We start from the raw sequence: 24,333 nt of genomic DNA on the forward strand, positions 1-24,333 counted from the left end.
TTATTGATTATGAAAAATCAAACCCGATTTTTAAATTTCAATAAAATAAAATATTAATATTTACCCATAAAATAAATAATTTAAAAATTAGGGGTGTTACATAAAAATTTTATTAATTTTTAATTAGTGTAAATATTTTGTTAATTTGATTTATATTTTAAATTAAAATATTTATTTATATATTTAATTTATAATATTTATTTTAAATTTTTAATAAATAATTTAAATGGTGTTCGGTTTAATCACTTCCTTTTTAAATTTTAAATTAAAAATATACTTTTAATTATAAATTAATTTAAAAATAAATAATTAAATTTTTATAAAACTACTTAAATGTTATTAATTTTTCAATTGTGCTCATTTTTCAAAGATATCAATAATGACCATAAATTTTAATAGCTAAACCAATTGTAGATATCACCAAGTTTCTATCTCTAATTTCTCTCAAATAAAAGTTTCTATCTCTAGGAAATTAAGATTTTCAGTGCCAAAAAAAAAACGAAAGATTTTCATGGTTTTTAATATCAGAACAAGTAAGACATTTCTATACTGTTTGGATATTTTCTTTTGAATAAAATAACAACAGAATCATAATTTTAATTTGATAATACTGAAATGATTTAAAATTTCGTTTGGATTCAACGATTTAAATTTGAAATTTAGATTTAAAATGTTTGATTTAGAATTTAAAATTTATAAATTTATAAATTTTTTATTTAGCTAATAAAAGGAATTTTTATGTAAATACTAGAAGTTGTGATATTATGTAAAACTGATGCATTTATTGTAGCGAGATGAACTTGAAATAATAAGGTAAAAATAATTATTTTTAATTTTTAATTTTTAAATTTATTATAAATAGATAGAATTCGAACAAAATTTACATTCATTTTCATATAAAATGTCAAATAATGTATTTAAATTAAATTTAAATTTATAGTATCAAATCCCTCAATTCAATCATAACATTATTAATTTTTACGATATAAGATTTTAAATTTAAATTTGAGTATATATATAAATAATATTTGAGAATCTAGGTAAAATTATTAATAAATTGAGTTTGAATCTAACTAATACTTGAATTTGAAATCCCATAACTTTAGATGTTAATGAATTACCACTGTATTAAAATTCATTATTTTTTTTTTAAGTAAAAAGCTAGTGTTTAAATCAATTCAACTGGTCAGGTCAGGAAAAGGGATATATATTTAGAGGGTTGCAATATGATTAGGGACTCAAAGCTTAATTAGTTTTGGCATAAACTTTTTGTTAAACTTTTGGGCATGAAAAGCAAAATATTATAATGTAATAAATACAAAACTCATGTGAGTGTATTTAGCTTGGCTTGTTCAATCTCTGTCTTGCCCACATGAAGCATGCCCTACAAAGATTGCCCCCATTGGCCTCTCTGAATACTACTTTTCAGACATGATTTGCTTCACATGCTCAGATTCATACCCATATATATGAAAAGACAAATGTGTAGTTTTTTTTTTAATAAAAAAAAATTCTTTAAAAATTGTGAATATTTAAAATTTTAATCTCTTATCTTGTCATTCAATTACTTAATTTGATAGTTTAATGATTAATTTTAAATAGTTATTAAAAATACTTTTTTAATACATATAATATTAAAGATGTATTCCACCAAATTAGATGAGTACAATTAAATTTTTATAATAACTCTAAAGTAATCTTAAAAAAGAAATTCTGGTTGATAAAAAAACTCATATCTTCAATAATTAGACAAATTTAATTGGATAAATTTATCAAAATTTAAATTATTGAGATTCTATGTTATGAGACATACATTTCATCATTAGATTAACAATACCTAACCTTAAATGACTATGTATGGTGAATACAATTTTTTTTAATATTATATTGAATGCAATTAATGAGCTACATAGATTAGAGGAAGAAAAAAAATATATGAAAAAAAAATCGATCTAAGATAGTTAATTGTCTTTTTAATATATCGTAATAATTATAAACACAATATAAATTATAAATATAAGATTTATCTATCATATTAATAATAAATTTTAAAAAAATTAAATACTCATAGATCTTGAAATTGTACGTAATGCAAAATTTAATTAAATCATACTAATAATTGGGAGATCGTTTGATTTAATAAAATTTATTTTTTTTATTTTTCTTGATTTATATGTAAAAATGAAATCTTAAAAACTCTAATTTTATAAAAAAATAAATATAAGAGAGAGTTAATATTTATTTTATTAAAATAAATACTAATTAATATTAGTCATATTAAAAGTATTAATTTTATCCCAGGCCAAAAATCTTCCAGTCCTCACCCATCAAAAACATTAAACCTTACATATTGTGAACAAAGATGTTTCTTTTGCACTTAGCAAATGGGTGAGTCGTGTTCAACACCAAGGACACATTGTGGATCATTTGCAACAAATATATAGCTTGATTTAGGTCATAATATTAAAAAATTATTTTAAAATTTAATTATCAATAATTATTTATAACTAAAAATGTTTGACATAATCACATATAAGGCCTGTTTGATTAAAATTATTGTTGTGAAAAATGTTTTTTTTAAATACGCTAATTAAAGAGTATTAATAAATAATTAAAAATTAAATTTAATAAATTTTAATTATAAAAATAATAAAATAATATTTTTAAATTATTTTTTTAATAATATTTAAAATAATATTTTTATTTGAAAAAGTAATTTCAACTTTAAAAACACAATGCTTAACGAGCTGGTAATAGGCTTGGCTTCTAGCACGAGAGGAAAAAGGGCAAATGTGGGGTATTTATTCCAATAAAAGGAAAAGAAACACGAATTTGGTGAGGTTAGCCTTAAATGTGATAATCACTTTGCATCGTGATTTCATTAACGAAAAATTAAACAACACTGTTAGGTACGTGATGGATTGCACAGTTGACAAATGACTTTTGGGTTCGTCCTCCAAATCTGATTTTGCATGCCCCTTCCCTTGTTCTCCCTCTTTCCTTTTTTTTTTTTAATTTTAACTACCAATAATAAATTTAGAATAGTGAAAACTAATTAGCCTTTTTTTCCCCATTGGGTCATGTTACTCCCCTACTTTATCAGCCCGCTGATTTGGTTGATCCCAACGACGCAAGCTGGCCCCACAATTTTACCCTCCAGTCTCCACAGGTACGGCTTGATTAGCCCACGGATGGACACCATTTCTTGTCCCAGTCAAAGCGTAAGACCAAATGAACACAATTACAACTGCTGCTCATAGTGTCATTTTCGTAAATAGCTCCTAAATCCGCGGGCAGTTAATTACCATACCGTTCTCAGGACAAGTGGATTTTGATAGATAAGGGCCCCACCTTTCATATCTCCCTCTTTCTGTCCTTTTCTTAGCTGCCTGGCTTCTACTATCTCTCTCCGTCAGTGTACACAAACACCGAGTGACCCAAGACCAGATAGGAAGCTTTAGATCTGCAACTAACAAACCCCCAAAAACCCTAGCTCCAAGGACGATCTGGGTAAGCATTGTTTTGTTCTCCCTCCAGCGCACTTCAGCTTTCATTATATTCATTTTTTTTTTTTTTAGCCTAGTATAGCTTTCTTGATCTCGATTTGAGTACTGTTTGCCTACTGGCCATTCTTGTCTTTAAGTTTTTGGGACAGGGGATAGATCTGGGAGTTGTTGAAGCTGTGCTTGTGCATGATTCAGTCAATGTGGGGTTTTTGGTGGTGCATTTTAGTTCAAATTAGGATTCTGAGTTTTGGGTTCTTTTAGTTGTTTGATGATTGAAAAGTTCCAATGGGAAGTGAATATTATGTGACTGTGATCATGGGGTTCGATGACTATGCTTTGGCTAGCCAATTGGAGATATTGTTATTGATTCTTATTCTTTTGATCCGTAGCTGAGCAGTTTTAGTATCTGGAGATGGGACGCGATTTGTTTAACTAAGAGTTTTATAGTTAATTAAACTCAGCTAGTGTTTGGTTACTGAATAAATGTGAGCAAGGAAAAAGAAATTAATTGCTGTTGTGATTCAGTTAAGTGAATTGATACTGTGATTCAATTAAATGAATTGCTGTGATACAATTAAGTAATGTCTTGTTTGGTTGCTGAGATTGTGTGAGCAAGAGAAAAAGGAATGATAAATTCTGAGATAACAGTAGAATAAGTTGTCCTGTGTGTTGCTAACGAGAAATATGACAAAAGAGAACAATTCTAGATTCAAGATTCAGAATTATAGTTTTCCTTTTCTTTTGTCATATTTTCTTGGAAATTAAATAGCAACAGTAGGTTCTAAATTGTTAAAGTGATTTGGAATGTATGCTTCTGCTTACAAAGAAACAGGATTTAATGATCAATTCTCAGAACCTCATCTGTTTGCCAAGACATTGCTTTTTAAGAAAAGATGTAGGCAGTTTGTGGAGTCTGAAACTTTTTTATGATCTAGAGGGTTTGTATATGGTAATAGACATGCTAAGTGTCATATTTTCAAGCAATAGGGTTTGATCATTGCTTTTCTTTTTTCCATGTATCTAATGTCTTATTGAATGTTGTGATGCCTTTGCTATTAAATAAGTTAAAACTGTTAAGCTGGGAGTCTTTCCTACTATGTGGGCTTATTTATTGTTGTTTTTTCAACTATCCTAATTCTCCAATGCTTGAACCCTCTACTCACTAGTTGTTTGTCCTTATATGTGACCATTTCTGACAGTTGTGCATGTTTTATTTGTCTGATAGAGGTCTGTTTCTTGCCAGTCAATAAGGTACATACATTGGATTCCCAGTTATGGGATTGTAGTTTATATGTGCAACCAATAAATGCCCGTTGATGCCAAATACATAAATCAAGAATTGCTTTTAAATGCTCTGTGATGCATGTTAGGTTGTAAAATTACCGTCAATGGCAGTCACAGATGGTCATAATCCTCTTCTTGGAGAAACAACTTGTGGTACTCTGCTGCAAAAATTGCAGGTATTTTTATTTTATTTTATTTCTCCACAATTAATTTGTTTTGTACAAAGAAATAGCTTTAATTTGTTGGTGATTGGCTTGATGTGCGCTAGCAAATCTGGGACGAGGTTGGTGAGAGTGATGAGGAACGAGACAAAATGCTTCTTGAAATAGAACAAGAGTGCTTGGATGTGTATAAGAAGAAAGTTGAGCAGGCTGCAAAGTCAAGGGCACAGCTTATTGAGGCATTGTCAGATGCCAAAATTGAACTGGCCAGTCTTCTTTCAGCCCTTGGAGAAAAAAGTTTTGTTGGAATGGTTAGTAATTTACTTTATTTGGCTTCTTATGTCCCCTGGTATGAACAACACCAAAACTGGGTTCCTTATGGTTTCTTTTTGGCTCTAATTGCAGCCAGAGAAAACTTCTGGAACAATCAAGGAACAACTTGCAGCTATAGCACCAGCACTTGAACAGCTCTGGAAACAGAAAGAGGAGAGAGTGAAGGAGTTTTCTGATGTACAGTCGCAAATTCAAAAGATATGTGGAGAAATTGCTGGGAACCTGAATGTTAATGAGACTCCTGCAGTTGATGAGACTGATCTATCCTTGAAGAATTTAGATGAATATCATGCCCAGCTTCAGGAACTTCAAAAAGAAAAGGTAAAGCTCTGTCTTGATGGTGATGCATTGGCAATGAAAATTGCACAGCTCCTAGCACTGTAAATTTGTTGAGTTTATGACTGCTAATTGCTTATTTGATATGGTAGAGTGATAGATTGCAGAAGGTCCTTGAACTTGTGAACAATGTGCATGATCTCTGTGCTGTCCTTGGAATGGACTTCTTCAGTACCGTAACTGAAGTTCATCCTAGCTTAAATGACTCTACTGGTGTGCAGTCCAAAAGCATTAGTAATGATACATTAGCAAGACTTGCCAAGACAGTCTTAGTGCTAAAAGAAGATAAGAAGCAGAGGCTTCATAAGGTAAGCTTTATTTGTTTTAGCTTTTGGTGCTCACAAAAGAAGAAAATGACTTATCATCACTTCCCTTGATACTTTTGTACTTGAACAGTTGAACATAGATATGAATACTACTCCAAGACTTTAACCTGAGGCTGACTGGCTAAGCCTCTTGATCAATCAATACTTTCTTAAAACTTTTCTTTTTGATGGAGAAATAGGAATTCTATTCCATAAACAATGTCACATAATTTCAGTGGGAGAAAACTAAAGACATTTACTTATATTTTTTCATTATTTTTTTCCCGGTAAGGCTTTGTGTAAATTTAGGCATGTTCACATTATACTTCCAGGTAACATCAAACATATTCATAATGTACTTGTAATTTGGATTTATTTCTTGATATGAAAGAGAAAACTTAGTTTTCACATGGTATGTCTGTTTGACAATTGACAATATCAGAAAATATGAAAAATCTGTGATAGTTCCTGTTAATCTGTCCTTATTATCGTTCAAGAGTGATATCCAAGTGGAAGATAAGTAGTGTTTTCTTATAAGTGGGATGGAACTTGAAAAGGTTTTTTTTATGCATACTCAATTGCTGTCACATTTTTTGGTATACATGAAGATTTTTTGGCACTTCTGTCCCATTAAGAATCATTTGAAATGTGCTTTCTTTTCAAAAAATTTGATAAAGCTCTTTGACAATTATCTTCGCTCCACACTCCACAGCTTCAAGAGTTAGCAACTCAGCTGATTGATCTATGGAATCTGATGGATACCTCCATAGAAGAAAGAAAATTGTTTAATCATGTTACCTGTAACATGTCAGCTTCAGTTGATGAAGTGACAGTACCTGGTGCTCTTGCTATGGATCTGATTGAGCAGGTATTTAAGTTATGCAAGGAAACAGAAATACAAGTTTGAACGAACTGTGGGAGCTGTTTACTCATTTTACTGTCATTTTTTCTAAGGCTGAGGTTGAAGTGGAAAGGCTTGATCAGTTAAAAGCCAGCAGAATGAAAGAAATTGCCTTCAAAAAGCAAGCAGAACTTGAAGAAATATATGTACTTGTGCATATAGAAATAGATCCAGAGGCTGCTCGAGAAAAAATCATGGCACTGATTGATTCTGGGAATGTTGAGCCTGCTGAGTTGTTGGCTAACTTGGACAATCAGATATCAATAGCCAAAGAAGAAGCTCTTAGCAGAAAAGAGATTTTGGAGAAGGTTGAGAAATGGATGTCAGCATGTGAAGAAGAGAGTTGGCTTGAGGATTATAACCGGGTATTTATGATTCTCTTCTTTCCTTTAAGCATTGGTAAGTGTAAGTGGGTGACCTTAGAAATATCCAATCTTGTCTTTAATGTTAATCATAATAGCTTGCTGGGCTTTCATATCTACTAGGTTAGAAAGGAAAGGAACATTTGAGAAAGATATAGTTAAACAGAGGACAGATCTAATTTGGGTTTTCATCTTATTTGTTCATAGTTGACTTGGGTGTTAAAAATAATTAGCTTTGTTTTGAAAAAACAGGATGAAAATAGGTATAATGCTAGCAGAGGTGCACACTTAAATCTCAAGCGTGCAGAGAAAGCCCGGATTTTGGTAAACAAAATTCCAGGTATCTGTAGAATCAGAGAACCACCATATTTATTGTAATTAACTTTAACATGTACAGCTTTTTTTTTTTAAACCATTCATGACTTTATTTTTATTTTTATTTTTGCAGCACTGGTGGACACCTTGGTTGCCAAAACTCGGGCATGGGAGGAAGATCGTGGAATGCAATTCGCTTATGATGGAGTTCCTCTCCTGGCCATGCTAGATGAATATGCCATGCTCAGGCAGGAAAGGGAAGAAGAGAAGCGAAGAATTAGGGTGAGTTTCAATTGATGATCTAGTTTACTTTGGTATGCATTGGGCTCTACAGTTGGCCAGTCATTCATTTTTGATATAAAAGTCGAAGAATCTGATAGATCTCCCTGCTAAAGGAGGCTACAACCTTTGGACATGACAGGATCAGAAGAAATACCATGAGCAGCAAAACACAGAACAAGAAACAATATTTGGCTCAAGGCCCAGCCCTGCTCGACCAGTTGGTACAAAAAAGGTGGTGGGCCCACGTGCAAATGGAGGTGCCAATGGCACTCCCAGCAGACGGCTATCCCTGAACGCTCATCTAAATGGCAGCAGGTCCAGCACTAGAGAAGGGAGAAGCGACAGTACTAATAGGCCAGCAGCTCCGGTTAACTATGTTGCCATGTCAAAAGAAGATGCTGCCTCCCACATTTCTGGTACTGACCCAGTTCCAGCTTCACCTTGACAAGGCATGACAAGACAGATCTGTAGGTTTACATCCTTTGATATTACTTTTACTACTAGGAGCCTGTTGTAGTGATATAGCAGTGAAAAAACCGAGAATTGGAGAGTGAACTGTTTCTAGTTATTTATGTTCTGTTGGCAATTTGAAGCTGATAAAATCCATGGTGCTTTACTTCCTGGAGTTGGAATATATTGTATTGCCTATACTGCTTCGTGAGTTTACATCTGCAAAATAATTACAGTTTGCCTGACCAGCATCCTTTGCATGTATCTACAAGATTGACGTGGTTGATTTTCTGGCAGAATTCCAACAAAGAACTTTTGGTTCGTAAAAGAGGGGAAGCGTGAGGTTTATATTATCTCACCTCATCTTTATGGGATGTCACTAGGGTGGCCATCAAACCCTATCAGTCTTCCAAGGGATATCCGTATGAACAAGTTTGGCATACATTTGGTTGTATTTTATGGTTGCTATGGGCATATGGCAGCCCTCTTATTCCTTTGTTTTTGAATTTTATATTGGAAGACAAGTGCAGAGTAACGTTCTCTACTTGCTGAAGATAATTCATATTTGTTTTTACAAGAGTTGCTAAATGGTGGACCAACAGAAACTTACTTGGGTGTAGATGTTCATTATTACAGGCTCCAAAGTAAGGGGAGTCTATTTATACGGAACTTATGTTTCAATTTTCAAATAAATTCCATGTGTTTGTATCAAATAAATTCCATGTGTTTGTAAATGTAAAGTTTCAATGCATACTTGATATGAATATAATCGAACATAATCAAATATAATTAAATAAAAAATTTTAACAAAAATAAATTAAAATTTCATTTCATTGCATTTTAATTATATTATATTAAATACATCACTAAGTATTCTAGTGCTGGTGTTTGACTTATAAGAAGTGTATAGGAAGTCGGGTTTATTATAACCCTTCTCTTTAACTATGTTTGGAAGGAAGGAGAATAAAAGTGGAAAGAAAATAAAGAAAATTTTTATCATTTTTTTATTTGAAAAGAAAGAAAATAAAAAAAGGGAAATAAAAAATAAAGTGAAAAATTATAATATTAAATTCACAAATAACTTTCTTTTCAATTTAAACAGAATATAGATAAAAAAATAATAAAATTAAATTTTTATCCCTATAATTTTTATTATTTATAAAACAACTATTATTTCTTATTTTCTTCTTAATATCGAGTTAAGGTGGATGCAAAAAAAACGACGTAGTTTTAACAAATCAACCGATCAACCTTTTGCACGCACAAAAGATCGTCTTCCCGAGTTAACTTAAAGCTTAGCCGGCTCTCTTCTCTGGGCACGCAACTCTCACCCTTTCTGTGTAAAAAAGAAAAGAAAAGAAAAGAAGAGGAAAGAAGCTAAAGTAGATCTATCAAGCAAAGCCATGTCCAGCGAGAACGAGCCCGCGAAACTGCTGTTGCCGTACCTACAAAGAGCCGACGAGCTGCAAAAACACGATCCTTTGGTCGCTTACTACTGTAACTCTCTTTGTCTCTGTTTCTCTCTGTCTCTCTTTCTCTCTCTCTAATTGCTAAACCTACAGGCCTATACCAATTTCTAATTCCTTCAACTTAAGGCTACGTTTGATAAGGCAATCAAATATCAAATATTCTATTGAATTCATAAGATTGGTCAGACTTAATAGAATATAATGTAATCAAATATTTTATTGAATTCCATTGAATTTCAATGAATATTTGACCTCTTTGTTGGTTATTTGATTAGGTCGATTATATGCGATGGAGAAAGGGTTAAAGATTCCACAGAACGAGCGCACCAAGACCACCAATTCTCTCTTTATTTCCCTTATGAATCAACTTGAAAAGGTTTGCTTTTCTTTTTTTCTTTTTTAGTTATTACATTTATTCATATCTGTGTTATGTGTGCTTTTCCCACCTCTATTTGAGGAATTGTTGTCTGCATTAAGTTTAGATGGAATTTTCCCTCTTTTCTATTGTTTATTGAAAATCTTATTCCACTGATTCCTTTCAATCTTTTAGTAAATTTAAGGTGCACACATAAAGGGAGAAGTATGTGGAGTTTTTATTTATTTATTTATTTTTATCTTTTGTATTTAGAGTTGAAATGGGCACACTTTATTAACCATATGATTATCAGGGTTCTCTAAGTATAAAGTTGTCAAAATATAGAGCACTTCAAGAAACGAATTTTTGAGGTTTTAATATTTGCACTAGTACTGAGGCTCTGGATGTTACCAAATAAATCAGCCAGTTGCCTAATCTCAATGTGCAAAATCAGTTGTTGGGATCCGCTTTGCAGCTAAACTGTAACATGTTTTTTGCTGCCTGTAATGCCCGCACATTTTCACTTGTTTTCTAAAATCCAAAAAGTTTGAATTTTTTATAACTTTTTAACAAAATGAACATGTTTATTTATTTAATTTCTATTTTCTGCTACCGCTTGTTAGCTAGTGTTTTGACTGTTATGATGTGGGGATATTGACAATTTGTTTTTTTTATAGCATGAAGTTGGTTATGTGGAATCAAACTTCTCTGTATTAGAAGGCCATTTTAAGTTCTTGAATGCTTATGATGTAGTGTCTCCAAAAGTGTAGAATTTGGCTGACTTCTATATGCAATCTTATCCCAACCAACTTCCAAAATTTATTTTCATCCTACAATCTGTGTACGTTATTTAATTCATCTCCATTCTAGTTTATATATGATACAGACACCTGTGAATGTTTATACACTTTTTGGCCAAGTCCCTGTATCCTGAAGTTTGCATGTTTTGTGTGTTGAAGGCCTAATTAAATACCCACACTGCCTACCTTCATCTGAGTATAAAAAATGTAGCTGCCTCTATTGTCCAAGATGTGATACAAAACCATGTTTTTCTCTTTTCAGATATGTCTTTTTTATAGGTCAAGGGTCAACTTTTAATGTTGGGTGCTTCCAAAGTTTACTAAATTGATATGTGGAAGAAGTGGTTGTTAATGGTGCAACATCTTCCAGGGATTTTTCTATTTTCTTTGGAGTTATTCTAGTGTATCTTGTTTCTGCCAAGGTTATTAGCTTAATTAAGTGGTTTAAGTTTGAAATGTGTTCTATCTCGGATTTTTTCTCCTGGTTATGGTTTATGGTTTTGGTCTTTTACAGGATAAGAAGTCGCTGAAGTTGGGACCTGAAGACAATTTGCATCTGGAAGGATTTGCACTAAATGTGTTTGGGAAGGCAGACAAGCAAGATCGTGCTGGCCGAGCAGACTTGTATTACATTTTTCCTCACGTTTAACTTTTTTATCAGTAGGGAATGATACTTATGCAGGGCCTTTAGTTGCATTTCTTTTTGTTTAACTTATATTAGAGACGGTGGATCTAGGTGCCAAACTCTCTCACGGAACTTATCTTTTGGGATTTCCTCTTTGTTTCATAATATATTTTGATCCATTCTCTAGAGTGGAAGCTGGTTTCAAATCCAATGATAAAGAAGTAGCTATATCCCTAGAGTCATGTGGTTCTGTTGGGGCCAATAGGTCATATATTAGTAGGACATATAATCTATGTGACTTGTGCTGAGTGCATGGTGACAGATGATGTTCATGCTTCATACATCATAATAATTATATCTATGTAATTCAGTTACATACAGCTATTTGTGTGTGTATGCAATACCACCTCATCCAACATGCATGCCTCACTGCTTACATTTCTTGTACCAGTGAAAATGGGATTGTGCAGAGTTTCAGTTTGACTTAGCATATGACAGCTTTTGTGATTGGGACCCAATCTATTATTGTAACATTTTTTGTGAGCAGCATAGTGTGTGCACATATGATTGATTTATGAACCACAAGAAAGAAAAATTATTATGTTCTTGCAATTTCATGTGATTGTGGTCATTTGATTTGATGGACTCATTTCAATGTTAAGGAGCCTAACCATAATACTTGTCCTTTAGGTCCCTCTGAACTTTTCTTGGGGGGGAACCATGGAGTGGGAAATGATCATTTATTTGGGCCATCCAAGAGTTAATGGACCTAATCTGTGTACATCAGTTTTTGTATCATAGTAATTATTGGTACTTGAATAAGATGTTTGAATTTTTTTTTTTTATATGGCAGTTATGTTCATATTCATGTAACTCATTGCAGAATTGTCTGTTCTGGATTTTGGAATTAAATCCTGTGCCTGGTTACAGGAATACTGCAAAAACATTTTATGCAGCGAGCATTTTCTTTGAGATTTTAAACCAGTTTGGTGCCCTTCAGCCTGATGTGAGTTTCTAATAAACTTATTTGCGCTTCAAATAGTTTACGGATGCCGCTTCTGAATTTGAATATTTTAGCATCATGTGTTATTTGTTGTATAAATAGATTGTTTTATTAAAAAATAAACTATAAAAATGGCATTTATCTTCATTTTTTTTGTAAATAATGGCATTATATTTATGTTTACTCTTTTCACATATTTTACAGCTTGAGCAGAAACAGAAGTACGCAGTTTGGAAAGCTGCAGATATAAGGAAAGCTTTGAAAGAAGGAAGGAAGCCCAATCCAGGTCCTCCTGATGGTGATGAAGATTTGTCAATTCCATTGAGCACCCCCAGTGGTGGTTATGTATGTTTCTAAAATCATTAGCTCAGTCTTGTGCTTATCAATGAAACTACATATGCTATTTCTTTTATAGCTTTAGTTTTAGGAGCTGTACCTAAAAAAGGAAGATTTTTGTTGGGGAAGTAGGGGATGGAGGGGTGTTGGTTGGAGCATTTTAGTAATTTGATTGCAAAACTGTTATGCTATTTCTTTTATAACTTTAACTCTAGGAACTGTACCTAAAAAGGGAAGGTGTTTTTGGTTTTTGTTGGGGGAAGTAGGGGATGGAGGGGTTGTTTGTTGGAGCATCTTAGCAATTTGATTGCAAAACTGGTCATACATGTAATGACTAGATCTCCTTACTTTAGTTATCTCATCCTTAAAGAGTTCAAAAATAGTTGAATCTCTAGTAAAATGGTAATATTCATAAGGGATTCTATATTCTATGGATTTTGCAATTTCATTTCATTTTCGATTGGCATCTTTCAAAGTTTTTTGTAATTAGATTATCAATGTTGAAATAATAGATTGCCAATAAGGAAATGAGAAAAGAAATGATCTCTTATTTCTCATATCTTATACATAAGTAGATGGAACCTTTGAGAATTTACTAGTGTAATGATGGTAAGTATCTCATTTATTCTTGCATTGGCAAACAATCCGTGAAAATCTAGAAAATTTTGAAGAATCATGCAGCTGTGGCTGTCTTTGCAGGATATTGGGCCTACTGAAACTGCAGCTACCAGTCCTCGACCAGAATCTGATCAGTCATCTCTTTTCCATGACCAAGTCAGTGACCAGCACTCTTCTAGCCTTCCACCATCAAGCCAGTTTCATGAGAGGGTTAACAACCAGCATTCTGCACATGTTGCATCACAGCCTCAATTCCATGACTCGGTTAACAACCAACATTCTACAGGCATCCTGCCACCACCTCCTTCTTACCCTTCTGCTGGTTATGCTTCCCATGATTTTCATCCACCACCTCCAGCCAGCAGATCAGAGAATGATACATATTCTCAGCCGTACCACCATCAATCCTACTCGCAAGAACTTCATCAGCATGCGCCACATAATTATCCATCTCATGACACTTCCTCCTACTCATATCCCAACTTCCAGTCTTATCCCGGCTTCACAGAGAGCAGTTTCCCATCTGCCCCCTCACATTATCCTTCTTATTATCAGGGCTCAGATTCTTCCTATGCTCCACAGTCAGCTCCTCCAAGCAGCTATCTATCAACTGCCCAATATACTACAAGCAGTACAAATGGGACTGACTCGGATCCTGGCCCTACTTCAACTCAAACATACCAATATGACAGCAATTACCAGCCTCCACCTGAGAAAATTGCTGAGGCACACAAGGCTGCAAGATTTGCAGTTGGAGCCTTGGCATTTGATGATGTGTCAGTTGCAGTGGACTACTTAAAGAAATCTCTTGAACTACTGACAAATCCATCGGCCAATCAGTAAGTTATTTTCATCTGCATCAGATTTTTTGTGGTGCTTTTATCATTTGGTCTTTAGCTTTTTAATGCTTTGATATGTAAAGTGATTGGATATTTGCACAAAAAAGCTATGATTGACCATTTTGACATTTAATGTGAATAGAAGTTATTGCTATTAGTTTCTTCAGTTCTCTGTGGCATTATGCATATGTTTGTATGTCAACGCTACAAGAAATGTCTGGATTAGCAATGGATCAACAGATTTTCAATCCTTTGCTAAATAGCTGAGACTTTTCAATGGATTTTATTTTAGCGTATTTTTTCAATCTGAAAACCTGTTCCATCAGTTATAGAATTTGAATGGGATGGACATATTTCTTTCTCATTTCTTCTGTTTTCTTGTCATTTTGATCCAATTATTAATGCGGATTGTAGACTGGAATGTGCAGCTCTTGGTAGGAAATGAATAAACAATGAGGTGCAATAGCTTATAGCTCTTGTGGAACTCAAAGTAATGCAGTCCATTTTAGAGTTTGGGGCGATAAAAATGTCAGTTTACACTCTATTTGGGAATGAATGCGAGGGAGGAAAGAAAATTAGTGGGGAAAATATCACTGGATTTCTTCATTTATTTTCCTTTTGTTTGGATGAGAGGCAAATGAAAGGAGGGAATCTTTCCTTTTATTTTCCTCCCACATATTTCTATTTTCTCATTCAAATTGGCGAGATTCAAATTAGGTGGGCCCAAGGGAATTTTTCCTCTTCTTATCTTCAACTTTTTTTTTTTCCTTCCCTTCTTGTTTTCCACTCTCCCAAACAAAGGTTTAGTGTGATATATGAGTAATGAGGGTAATGGCATGAACGCAAAGGGCTAAAGCACGAGTCAAACCACAGTGCCAAGAGTTTATGTGGAGACGATAAGTATATACATGCGAAATATTATGAAGCTACGTCTGTATGTGAAGCATACAAAATTTCAAGCGGTATTGAGGTTCTGGGCTATTGGTTGAACCTTTATGAGTTCACTTAATACTAGGCAATTGTTATTTGTTAACCAAGTATCTCTGCTATAACTTAAAGATATCAAATTAGTAAATTTGTCTTTTGTCAGATCATAGTTTATACTTTATAATGCTATGATACTGCTGCAATTGGAACCTGTTGTTCATTCCAAATTTGGTCTTAAGATTTAACTGGGAGGACACCCATTTGTTTGTCAAGGCTAGCTTACATTCCCACTGAATGATGTCCGTGCTTGCTGGCGTAAATTAGGCAGCCTGCTTATTAATCAAATATAGCCAGTGTTTCTGTTGTACTCGTGCGGGATAAAAAAAATAGAAGTGCCTATTACCTTCAAGCTTATGTGATGTTTTGGACTAGTAGTTTGCTATCTCATTTCGAGCATAGCATTTAAGCCTTTTTAATGCTGCTTCAGGCAACAGTTACTTTTTGTTGCTGTTAGTATCTTGAAACTATTAAAAATCTCATTCTGATCCTGATCCTCTGATCGAACTATATCTTGGATGTCCTTGTTCTGTTTAGCCCGTCATGGCATTTATAACATGATTCAGCTATCAATTACCTTACAATGGAGTCATGAATCTTATTCATTTTTTGGTTGTCCATGTGGGGGATGGTTCCAAGGCGAGCATAAATCTTACAAGCTAATGATCCGACTTTTTTGGTGTCACTTCCATCTGCATGTCTCGCTTTGATGGATGATGTGAACAAGGAGAGATTCTAAGAGTGTCAGTGCAAGTTCTATGTCAAAATGTGCAAGTGACGTGTTAAATACTCTTTGATTTAACACTTGACTGGTAGCAAAAACAAAGATTGCTTTGTACTTGCCATTGAAGGTGTTTTGTCCTGCTTTTGCTTAGTTTTGAACAAATTTGTGATCTAAGTGTTGTTGCATTAATCACCAGTCGATCGGAATAAGCCTAGAGACAATGTTATCATCTTTTATTATTATTTTTTTAAACCAATAATTAGTTGGTTACTGATGATGATGAATATAATTATGCCGCTGAAATGGGGTCGTATTATTGTTTTAACAAAATTTCTTGTGTGTTTATTAATATGATAATAACTAAGTTCAATCTTGGAGATAACGTCAGGGTAGCATCCTACATATAATGTCCACCAAACAGTTTCTAATCAACGACTAATAGTGTAGGCCCTGAGAAGCAATGGGAATAGGTCGTTCTTGTTTCGGGCAACCGAGCTCCAAAAGACAGCCCAAAGGATATTTGAATGATCAGGATGTTGGTTTATCATCATCTATTGTTGAGTTCATGAAGCGAGCATGTTCTTGGAGAAGGAATGAGATAAAGAAGAGGCAGTTTTAACCGCAAGAGCAGCAGCAGCAGCAGCCTGAAAAAGACAATGAGTTATCTACTCTGGAGGAATGTCTATTAGCTTCACCATTGTTGAATAGCTATAACACTAATGAAGACGAAGTAAACCACCATGCTCTGAAGCAGAACAAGTTATGTACCTTCGATTATGTCTCTAACCCAAGGCAAAGGCTTCTAAAGGTTGATGAAGTCGACAGTAGTGAAGTTAATGCTCCTTCTTCGTTGAACAGAAGCCAAAGTGGGAAGATGAAGAAGAGGGTAAGCTTTAGACAACTAGAAGAGGCTGATAAAATCGTATATTAGATACTGCTTAATTTTCTCGAGCAAGTGCTACTTTGGATTGTGGGAATTTCCTAAATGGTAATGATAATGTTAAAATTAATCTTACTAGCTACTAAATTTTGTGTAAGATGTGCTAATAAGGGTGGGAAAACAGTTGTCAAATTTGTTTGGAAAATAATGAAAAATTGGCAACACTTTTTCATGTAATTAATATTCTCCATGATGCAGTGAAAACTATTACGGCCTCCATCCCACAAAGATAAGTTTGCTTCTATTTTTTTTCACATAGATTAAGAAAACATAATTAATTTAATTAAAGTAATAAATTTTATTTATTCTTTTTTAAATATACTCTCCACTCATATTACTCCATTTAAAATTAAATAATTTATATTACTAATTATTCTTAGAACTAATAGACTTTACTTTCAACGCATATTAAATAGAAACATATTAATAAATTAATAAATAAATTATTATTTAAATAATAAAAAGAGTAATCTATCATTTAAAACAGATGAAAATGAAAAATAAGCTTATTTTTATATGATGAAAAGAGTAATTAATATAGTCCAAAACTAGCTAGCTAATTGTCAAGAAACCATCATTATTAGATTAGAAACTTTCAAATTAATACCCTATTAGACTTTGAATAGATGATCAAACGATCATTAGTCTAGGAAGGAAAAAAAGAGAATACTACTATTAGTATTCCAATGGGCCAAAAAGTACTTATGAAAAGAAGGGGAGGAGCTTTTCCAAGTTTGTAACTGAAGTAACTACCTTTGGCACCGTCCTGAATTTATCAAAACAAAAGAAGAACTAAAGGGAGAATTTTTAAATTAAACTTGAGTCAATTAGCATTGACAAAGGTTTTTAGCAGTACAAAAGTTAATTTACATCTGCCGACATTTTTCTTTTGATATGGACTGAATAAATTTTTAAAGAAAAGATAAATTCAAAGGTTCAAATTATAACACTTTTAACACTGCAAAACATACACTCCAATACTTTAATTCAATAACTCACATCTATAGACATTAATAATTAGCTACAAAGGAAGCAAAATGAATAGGGTTTACAAGCTTTATTTACCTAGTTTGGATTCAAGGGAACACGAAGTCACAAAACCCATCAAGTAAAGAGAGGAAAAGGAAAGATAGTGAATGAAAGCCTTTTCTCCTCTCTTTTGTGTGTTTCGACCCTTTCTTTGATCACCTGTGCATTGAAAATAGCACACAAGAAGAGAGAATTTTCCTCTTCCTTTTCCTTTTTCTCTTTTCCTAAGCAAAAGAAAGAGATGCAACTATATGGAAGAATTGTAGCTTCTCTAATAACTCTTTTGCATGGCTTGTGGCTCGGCGCTCCACCCGTAAAAACAGCTCTTCACTTAGCCGGTCCCCAATATGAGCATCAACAAGCACCCCGGAGACACTCCGGCAGGTGTTGGCTAAAGCTCGGCCGACCTCAGCTGCATTATCAGGACAATCAACCACCAGAGGACTTCCTCCTTTGAAAACCTCAAGCTTGTTTATGGTAAATGAGCCATGTGCTTCGACCACATCCTTGAAGTCTTGAAGGCTCGGTGCAAAGACCGGAATATTGAAATTATCACGCTTCTCACTTGTAATAAGCCCCTGTCATCCATGTAATAACACTAGGTAAAAATTTCTTTGAGAGAAATAGGAATACATGACCAGACAAGTTCTCGATTATTGATTTATTAACCTAATAATAATAACATTAAAATTGGAAATTTTATTTTATTCCCAATTTGATTAAAAAATTAAAGCTATAATTGTATAGGCATAAAAACATTAGGATGGAAGTAGTATTGTACTTATCCAAGAAAAAAAAAATAAGTGGTATAAAATTTGCAGTTCCTTTTAGGCCCTCATTTGGTGATTATCTGATCAACAATGATCTAATGGACTGAAGGCTATAGTTGCGAGACATGATTGTGTTGGTACGTGGTACAGTGTTCTTATGAATCTAACATTATTGTCAATGGTTATGTCCTATCCACTACACTGACGATGGACAAACGGATGGCTAGATTGTAGTCTTAGGAAAGCATCAAACGGTTACGTTTGAATAGGGTTAATAATGACCAGTGACATTTCATAATGAGGCCTTCGTAAGCCCTACACATAATCATATCCTCCCCTGCATGGTGTCTTATTGCTTTTTGGTCTGCCAAGGGCATATAAGGATATGAGCAAGCAAGTAGTAGTAGATGATGATAATGATTACCTCTTGGACAAGATCATCCCAAGCATCCTGATAGTGGGCCCCAAATAAGAGGCCAGCCCCACCTTGGTCTGTGGGGTCCACAGAAGTCCTACCCAAGCAGACAAGGAACATGGACCCACCTCTCTTCATTTCTTGTGATCTTGCTCTAAGGAATCCTGCAAGGTCAGTTTGAAACCGGTGCTTGTAAGCATTTGCTGTGGATTCACTGGCACCATGGATAAACACCCTCTCTTTGTTGTATGCATTTGATCTCTTGTCTACCACACTCTCTGGCACCTTTATTTACAAACACACACAAAGAAAAAGTCCACACAATATACGTCACAATATTAATCATCAACTGCTTGCATTGGAAAACCTAAAGTTATTCTCTTCTTTATCCATCCATCGCTAGCTAGTTTTAAAAACTTCATGATTTAACAAATAATGAATCTATTAAGTCAATAAGCATGCATTGACTCACTTCAAAATTTTTGAGTTGGCAACTGCAGGCTAAGCCTGATATAATAGATGCATCTGTCAATTTCGATGAAGATTAAAGTTGAAGTTTTCTTTTCCTTGAATTATATTCACATGGTCCATATACACTTCCACCACCCACCCACCCACCACCTCAAAAGGATACTTTGAAAACAAAAATTTCAACAAAAAAAAGAAAGCAAGGATAAATATTCAACCCATGAACATACATCCATCCAATGATCGATCCGAATTTCTTTAAAGCCTCAGGACCATATAATATCGTTGGATGACTTTGACCACCTCTCTAGGCCGGCCAAATATAAGACCATTTACATAATTCAATTGGCACGTACCTGTAACTAATATATACTAGATATGAACATTTATTTAAGTATGTGGAGAAATTATAAAATTACCCAGCTATACCAATTAGAATTCCCAGTTGGTGTGCAGGCCACTAATATATTAATATGTGAAATTTATTTTAAAAAATTAAAAAAAAATAATGGTGGTAACATGTAAAGAACAAGAAAAAGTAATTCACTTCGCTTTAATTATTATTATTTTTTAAATAATTTAATTTGCCATACTAATTAGAATGTCTTAATATCTTAATTAGTACAATCAATTCAATATTTAATTTTTTGAGAATGTGATTTCAAAATAAGAAAAATACTCAATTAATTCATAACTAATTAATAATTCTAACATGCAACAATATATAATTTAAGATACCAAAATTAAGTCTCCAAAATACACTAATATATTATTTCACTTGCTTAAAATTAAGGGAAATGTGGAGTAGATATAAATGAAGACTGTCCTTTCCTTTTTAATCCATTTAAAACTCTACAAAATAATAATAATAATATTAAGATACCAAAAAAAGCTAACCTGAGAGAGCCAATGCAAGGAAAATGCTGAGTGAAACACATCTATCGATCTGGCTGGAAAAAGTCTCCGGTAAAACGAACCGGGGACTCCAGCTGCAAAATAATTTCTGTGGCCACTGGCAGCTAGACACTCTTCCATGCTTCCTCCGTAATTGGCCAAGGGAGGAAGGAGTTGAAAAAGAGTATTAAAGTCGTTGCTAGGGAGATCAGAGAAAAAAGCGGAGAACTCAGGAGGCTCAAGTCCTGATGACTCGTATCGCTTGATTATGTGCTTAATAATCACGTCAATGATGTATATTGTGTTGCTGCCGGAAGAGCATCCCAAGTCCACCACTTGAAATGGGACCTCGGGGGAGCTGAGGTGCACCATATCTAGGGTTTCTTCAAGAAGGTGAAGCATAGATCGAGCATGTAAGGCCTGCATGGATAATTAGGGTTTATAACCACAAAGATAGCACTAGTAAATGAAGGGTTTTGGTTTTCATCACCCAGTTTTTTTTTTTTTAAATGACAATTTAATCTGAGTTAGGCCAATTACACAAACAAGAACTTCAAGAATTAATTAATAACATGTGAACAATATCAATTATAGGTATATATGGAAAATCAGTATCACTTAAACATCTTAGTTATTATTAGTTAAACTAGCAACTATCAGTTGCTTAAATTAGCTTATCAAGAAAAAAGTTGCTTAAATTAATATAAAACTAAAGATTATTAATGCATAATCTTAGATCTATGACAAGAAAGGACGAAGGAAAGAAAGAACTCATAATCTGTACAAAGAAAAGAAAAGAAAAGAAAACATGTACATAAGAAGATAGATTAAGGATGAGAAATGGAGAAAACACGAACCTGGGCTTGGGAGTTATTGGCATAGCTAGCCTCTCCTTTGCCTCCTTTCATACAAAGCAATTTCTCAAGCTTGATGTTAGAAACAACAACATTGTCTCCTTTAGGAGCCATGGATGATAGTTGTAGTGCTGTATTGTCTGAGAAAATGAGGTTGAAGAAAGAAGAGTAGGAAGAGGTGGATTATATAGAGTGTGGAGTGGGAGTATTAGGTTATGTTTGTAGTCTAGTTAGGATACAAAAGCTAAGTGGCCATTATTAGTGTTAAATTAAATTTAAACAAAGTAGAAATAATTAAGGTATAGAAAGGTACAAAATCCACACAAATGGGGCTCACATGCAACAACAAAGTCATTTTAGGGCCTTGATTATCACCGAAATTTTAATTTATCGACTCTGGTTAGTGATTTTAAGAAAATATAGCATTTTTAGGCAAAACATAACGATTGTACAATCTAATGTGTGTCAGAGATGGGTATAAACATGTGATTGTTGTTTGCCAAATGTATATAATCATCTTCTTGTAAAATATTAAAATATATAAATCAAGAAAATATGTTTGAAACAAATTAAAACGAAAGGGTTTCAAATTAATGCATGGGTCCAACCTATCCTGGAATGAGCAAACAAGCAATCCTAACCGTGCAATACAATAATTAATTACCTTCAATCAGAAAGAAACAAGGCAGAGCCGTTGTTGACCAAATCCAAGCAATTGCTCATAAATAAGATCAGTGGAATTGGTCTTTGGATTCTCTGATATATACATACATACATGAAGACATCTTGTTTCCATTTAATAAGCAGAGCAAATTAATTATTGCTTAATAATCCTACTTAATTACTAATAAATACGTTTAATCTCTCTCTCTCTCTCAACAAATTGACGAACAAAAGATGACAATTATGTTTCTTATGGCTACGCGTATGTTCCTTTTTTTGTTTTGTTTTTCCAATCATGGGTTGAAGGTGAATGATTAGGAGGTGTTGCGATAACAGTAGTTAAGACCAAGATAAGCACTCAAGCCTCAACCTTTTGTCTTTTTCCCAGTTTTAAATTGATGTTAATTTTTATTATTTGTCACTTTATGGGATAATTAAAGTTGAATTTATTGGTCGACACTGTGAGAGAGCAATTTCATGGGATAATGTAATTGTGGAGAGATCTTTATTAAAAGCTACCCAAATCATGATTTTTGTTTTATTAAACCATCATCCCAGAAATCAAGGTTCAGTTTGTATGCCTCAAAAAAAACCTCTAATTAACTACTAACTAATTAATTAACAGCCACCACAGTGCTCATTCCAAGTGCGTCATCTCACTCTCCATTAAAGAAATGCTACCACATTATATTTTCACTCTTCACAAAAGGAAAAATTTATAAAATTTATTTAAATTTAATTTATTATGAATTTAAGTATAAATATGAAAATTCATCAGTTTTACATATAAATTTTATTATATATTTTATTTTAAATTTATAATAAATTAAATTTAACTAAAAATATTTTTTTTATCTCAATTTATTTTTATCTATTGCATCTGAATTTTGCATAATGATTAAGAAAATAATTGAATAATCTTATTTTTTATAAAATCATATTAATAATTGACTAAATTACTCTTTATCTCATCTTATTATTTTTTATATAAATATTTATTAAATTAAATTAGTAAAGATAAAGGGTAAAATTAGAAAAAAAAATTATAGTTAATGCCACATATATGCACACATAAATAAATCAATTAAAAAACTTTCTTTTAGCATGAAAAAGTCTTTAACTGTTTTACCATTAATAACAAGAACACTTTATTGAATTTCTTCTGGACTTGGCCTTCTCTGGTGATTTACAGTAATATGGTAATCTTTCGACCCTAGCAACCATGATTTTATGGGTTGAGTTACTTGATAATGACCATGGTTAGCTAGGGTATGTATGTTATGTTGGAGAAAATTCAGTTGCTGTTCTAGAACTCAACAAAGAGCTAGGTAGGAATGCAAAATGAAAAATTTGACAACAGAACGTATATAGTGCTGCAATTCTTTTAATAAAAACTTTTTGATGAAAATCTAAAGATCCGGAATCTTGTTCTTCGTCTTTCAACTTTTGCTTTTGCTACTCTTTCTCAAAGTCTACGCCACCGTGATAATCGCCGGTTCTCATGTAACTAGGTCAGGCTACTCTCTTCATCTTCTTCCTCTTCTTCTCCTCCGTCTCCTCCTCCTCCTCCTTTGGCTTTTATCTCGCTTTTAACTTCCCACTACCCTATGTTAGGTTTTCTGCTTGTATATATGATAGTATTTACTCAAATAATTAGCCATGCAAAGATTTTGATGATATATTTGAGTCGGTTCTGTAAAAATTTATCATATATAATATAGGAGACTAGAATTCAAAATTCAATATCTTGATTTGAATCTAAATCTTTTACTAAAATTTGAAAATTTAACCAGCATATGGACATTTGGGGTGGACTGATTATGATGTTGATTCATTATGGGATAAAAATGTTCATTTTTCGAGCAAAGAAGTAAAGGGTCGGAAAGTTTATGGGTAAAAAAGGCCTAAAAGTTGGTGGAACGGTCAAAAAAGATGGTAGTTAAGCTTGTGTCATGCGTTCTTGTCTGTTATTTTCTGCTATGGCCCCCATTTTGATTCTGCATTTGGAGGTCAAGGTCCTCAAAAAGCTCACTCTGCTTTAGCACTTTTGTAAGTAATTTTAAGTTTTTAGGGTAGAGATTGGACCTGTTAGTTACCTACTCCCAATTCAAAAGAAATTTCTCATCAAATTCTGGTATTTTGTTTTGCCATTGGTAGTAATGAAGAAATCCAAGATCTCTCTCATTATTTTGCGCCTATAAACTTAAAAAATCTTGAGCCTAAAGGCCTATTTGAAGACCAAGATATACCATGTAAACCCATGTGATCATGTGATTTATGACTGCTACTGCTAGTGCTAGGAAGTTCAAATG

The 24,333-nt window shown here is 33.3% G+C and overlaps 3 protein-coding genes across 7 annotated transcripts; 2 read left to right on the forward strand and 1 right to left on the reverse strand.

The window, feature by feature from the left end:
• Positions 1 to 3,357: 3,357 nt before the first annotated feature.
• Positions 3,358 to 8,499, forward strand: LOC110646369 (65-kDa microtubule-associated protein 1). 3 transcript variants are annotated; one of them, XM_021799790.2, is made up of 11 exons: positions 3,380 to 3,510; positions 4,732 to 4,757; positions 4,877 to 4,966; positions 5,059 to 5,262; positions 5,357 to 5,605; positions 5,713 to 5,928; positions 6,638 to 6,793; positions 6,880 to 7,191; positions 7,441 to 7,528; positions 7,637 to 7,785; positions 7,899 to 8,228. In XM_021799790.2, the coding sequence occupies exons 3-11, from the start codon at positions 4,895 to 4,897 to the stop codon at positions 8,076 to 8,078; spliced, it is 1,626 nt and encodes a 541-aa protein (XP_021655482.2). In that variant the 5' UTR covers positions 3,380 to 3,510; positions 4,732 to 4,757; positions 4,877 to 4,894; the 3' UTR covers positions 8,079 to 8,228. The 3 variants fall into 3 exon arrangements, with proteins under 3 accessions (XP_057992089.1, XP_021655482.2, XP_021655481.2); XM_021799789.2 differs by having other exon boundaries at positions 3,381 to 3,510; positions 7,925 to 8,499; XM_058136106.1 differs by lacking the exon at positions 4,732 to 4,757 and having other exon boundaries at positions 3,358 to 3,510; positions 7,925 to 8,499.
• Positions 8,500 to 9,510: 1,011 nt separating this feature from the next.
• Positions 9,511 to 17,105, forward strand: LOC110646367 (protein HOMOLOG OF MAMMALIAN LYST-INTERACTING PROTEIN 5). Of its 3 annotated transcripts, none has more exons than XM_021799788.2 (7): positions 9,511 to 9,732; positions 9,980 to 10,080; positions 11,374 to 11,483; positions 12,415 to 12,490; positions 12,692 to 12,832; positions 13,523 to 14,280; positions 16,367 to 17,105. In XM_021799788.2, exons 1-7 carry the CDS (start codon positions 9,639 to 9,641, stop codon positions 16,368 to 16,370), a joined length of 1,284 nt encoding a protein of 427 aa, XP_021655480.2. In that variant the 5' UTR covers positions 9,511 to 9,638; the 3' UTR covers positions 16,371 to 17,105. The 3 variants fall into 3 exon arrangements, with proteins under 3 accessions (XP_021655480.2, XP_021655478.2, XP_021655479.2); XM_021799786.2 differs by having other exon boundaries at positions 16,377 to 17,105; XM_021799787.2 differs by lacking the exon at positions 16,367 to 17,105 and adding an exon at positions 15,904 to 16,262.
• Positions 17,106 to 17,909: 804 nt separating this feature from the next.
• LOC110646361 (indole-3-acetate O-methyltransferase 1) lies at positions 17,910 to 21,594 on the reverse strand. Its single transcript, XM_021799777.2, has 4 exons — positions 21,362 to 21,594; positions 20,508 to 20,924; positions 19,152 to 19,427; positions 17,910 to 18,535 (listed from the first exon to the last, which is right to left on the reverse strand). The coding sequence occupies exons 1-4, from the start codon at positions 21,470 to 21,472 to the stop codon at positions 18,182 to 18,184; spliced, it is 1,158 nt and encodes a 385-aa protein (XP_021655469.2). The 5' UTR covers positions 21,473 to 21,594; the 3' UTR covers positions 17,910 to 18,181.
• Positions 21,595 to 24,333: the final 2,739 nt, after the last annotated feature.

Source organism: Hevea brasiliensis, chromosome 15 (genome assembly GCF_030052815.1).
Source record: "Hevea brasiliensis isolate MT/VB/25A 57/8 chromosome 15, ASM3005281v1, whole genome shotgun sequence".
Taxonomy (NCBI): Eukaryota; Viridiplantae; Streptophyta; class Magnoliopsida; order Malpighiales; family Euphorbiaceae; genus Hevea; species Hevea brasiliensis.

Bases quoted from the DNA above. Each gene is read 5' to 3' on its own strand.
- LOC110646367 (XM_021799786.2), top strand. From the start codon at position 9,639: ATGTCCAGCGAGAACGAGCCCGCGAAACTGCTGTTGCCGTACCTACAA. The intron at 9,733-9,979 runs GTAACTCTCTTT...TTATTTGATTAG, and splicing joins TCCTTTGGTCGCTTACTACT to GTCGATTATATGCGATGGAG. The intron at 12,491-12,691 runs GTGAGTTTCTAA...CATATTTTACAG, and splicing joins TTGGTGCCCTTCAGCCTGAT to CTTGAGCAGAAACAGAAGTA.
- LOC110646369 (XM_058136106.1), top strand. From the start codon at position 4,895: ATGGCAGTCACAGATGGTCATAATCCTCTTCTTGGAGAAACAACTTGT. The intron at 5,606-5,712 runs GTAAAGCTCTGT...TTGATATGGTAG, and splicing joins AGGAACTTCAAAAAGAAAAG to AGTGATAGATTGCAGAAGGT. The intron at 7,529-7,636 runs GTATCTGTAGAA...TTATTTTTGCAG, and splicing joins TTTGGTAAACAAAATTCCAG to CACTGGTGGACACCTTGGTT.
- LOC110646361 (XM_021799777.2), bottom strand. From the start codon at position 21,472: ATGGCTCCTAAAGGAGACAATGTTGTTGTTTCTAACATCAAGCTTGAG. The intron at 19,428-20,507 runs GTTAGCTTTTTT...TTGTAAATAAAG, and splicing joins CCTTGCATTGGCTCTCTCAG to GTGCCAGAGAGTGTGGTAGA. The intron at 18,536-19,151 runs GTAATCATTATC...CATGGATGACAG, and splicing joins GGGATGATCTTGTCCAAGAG to GGGCTTATTACAAGTGAGAA.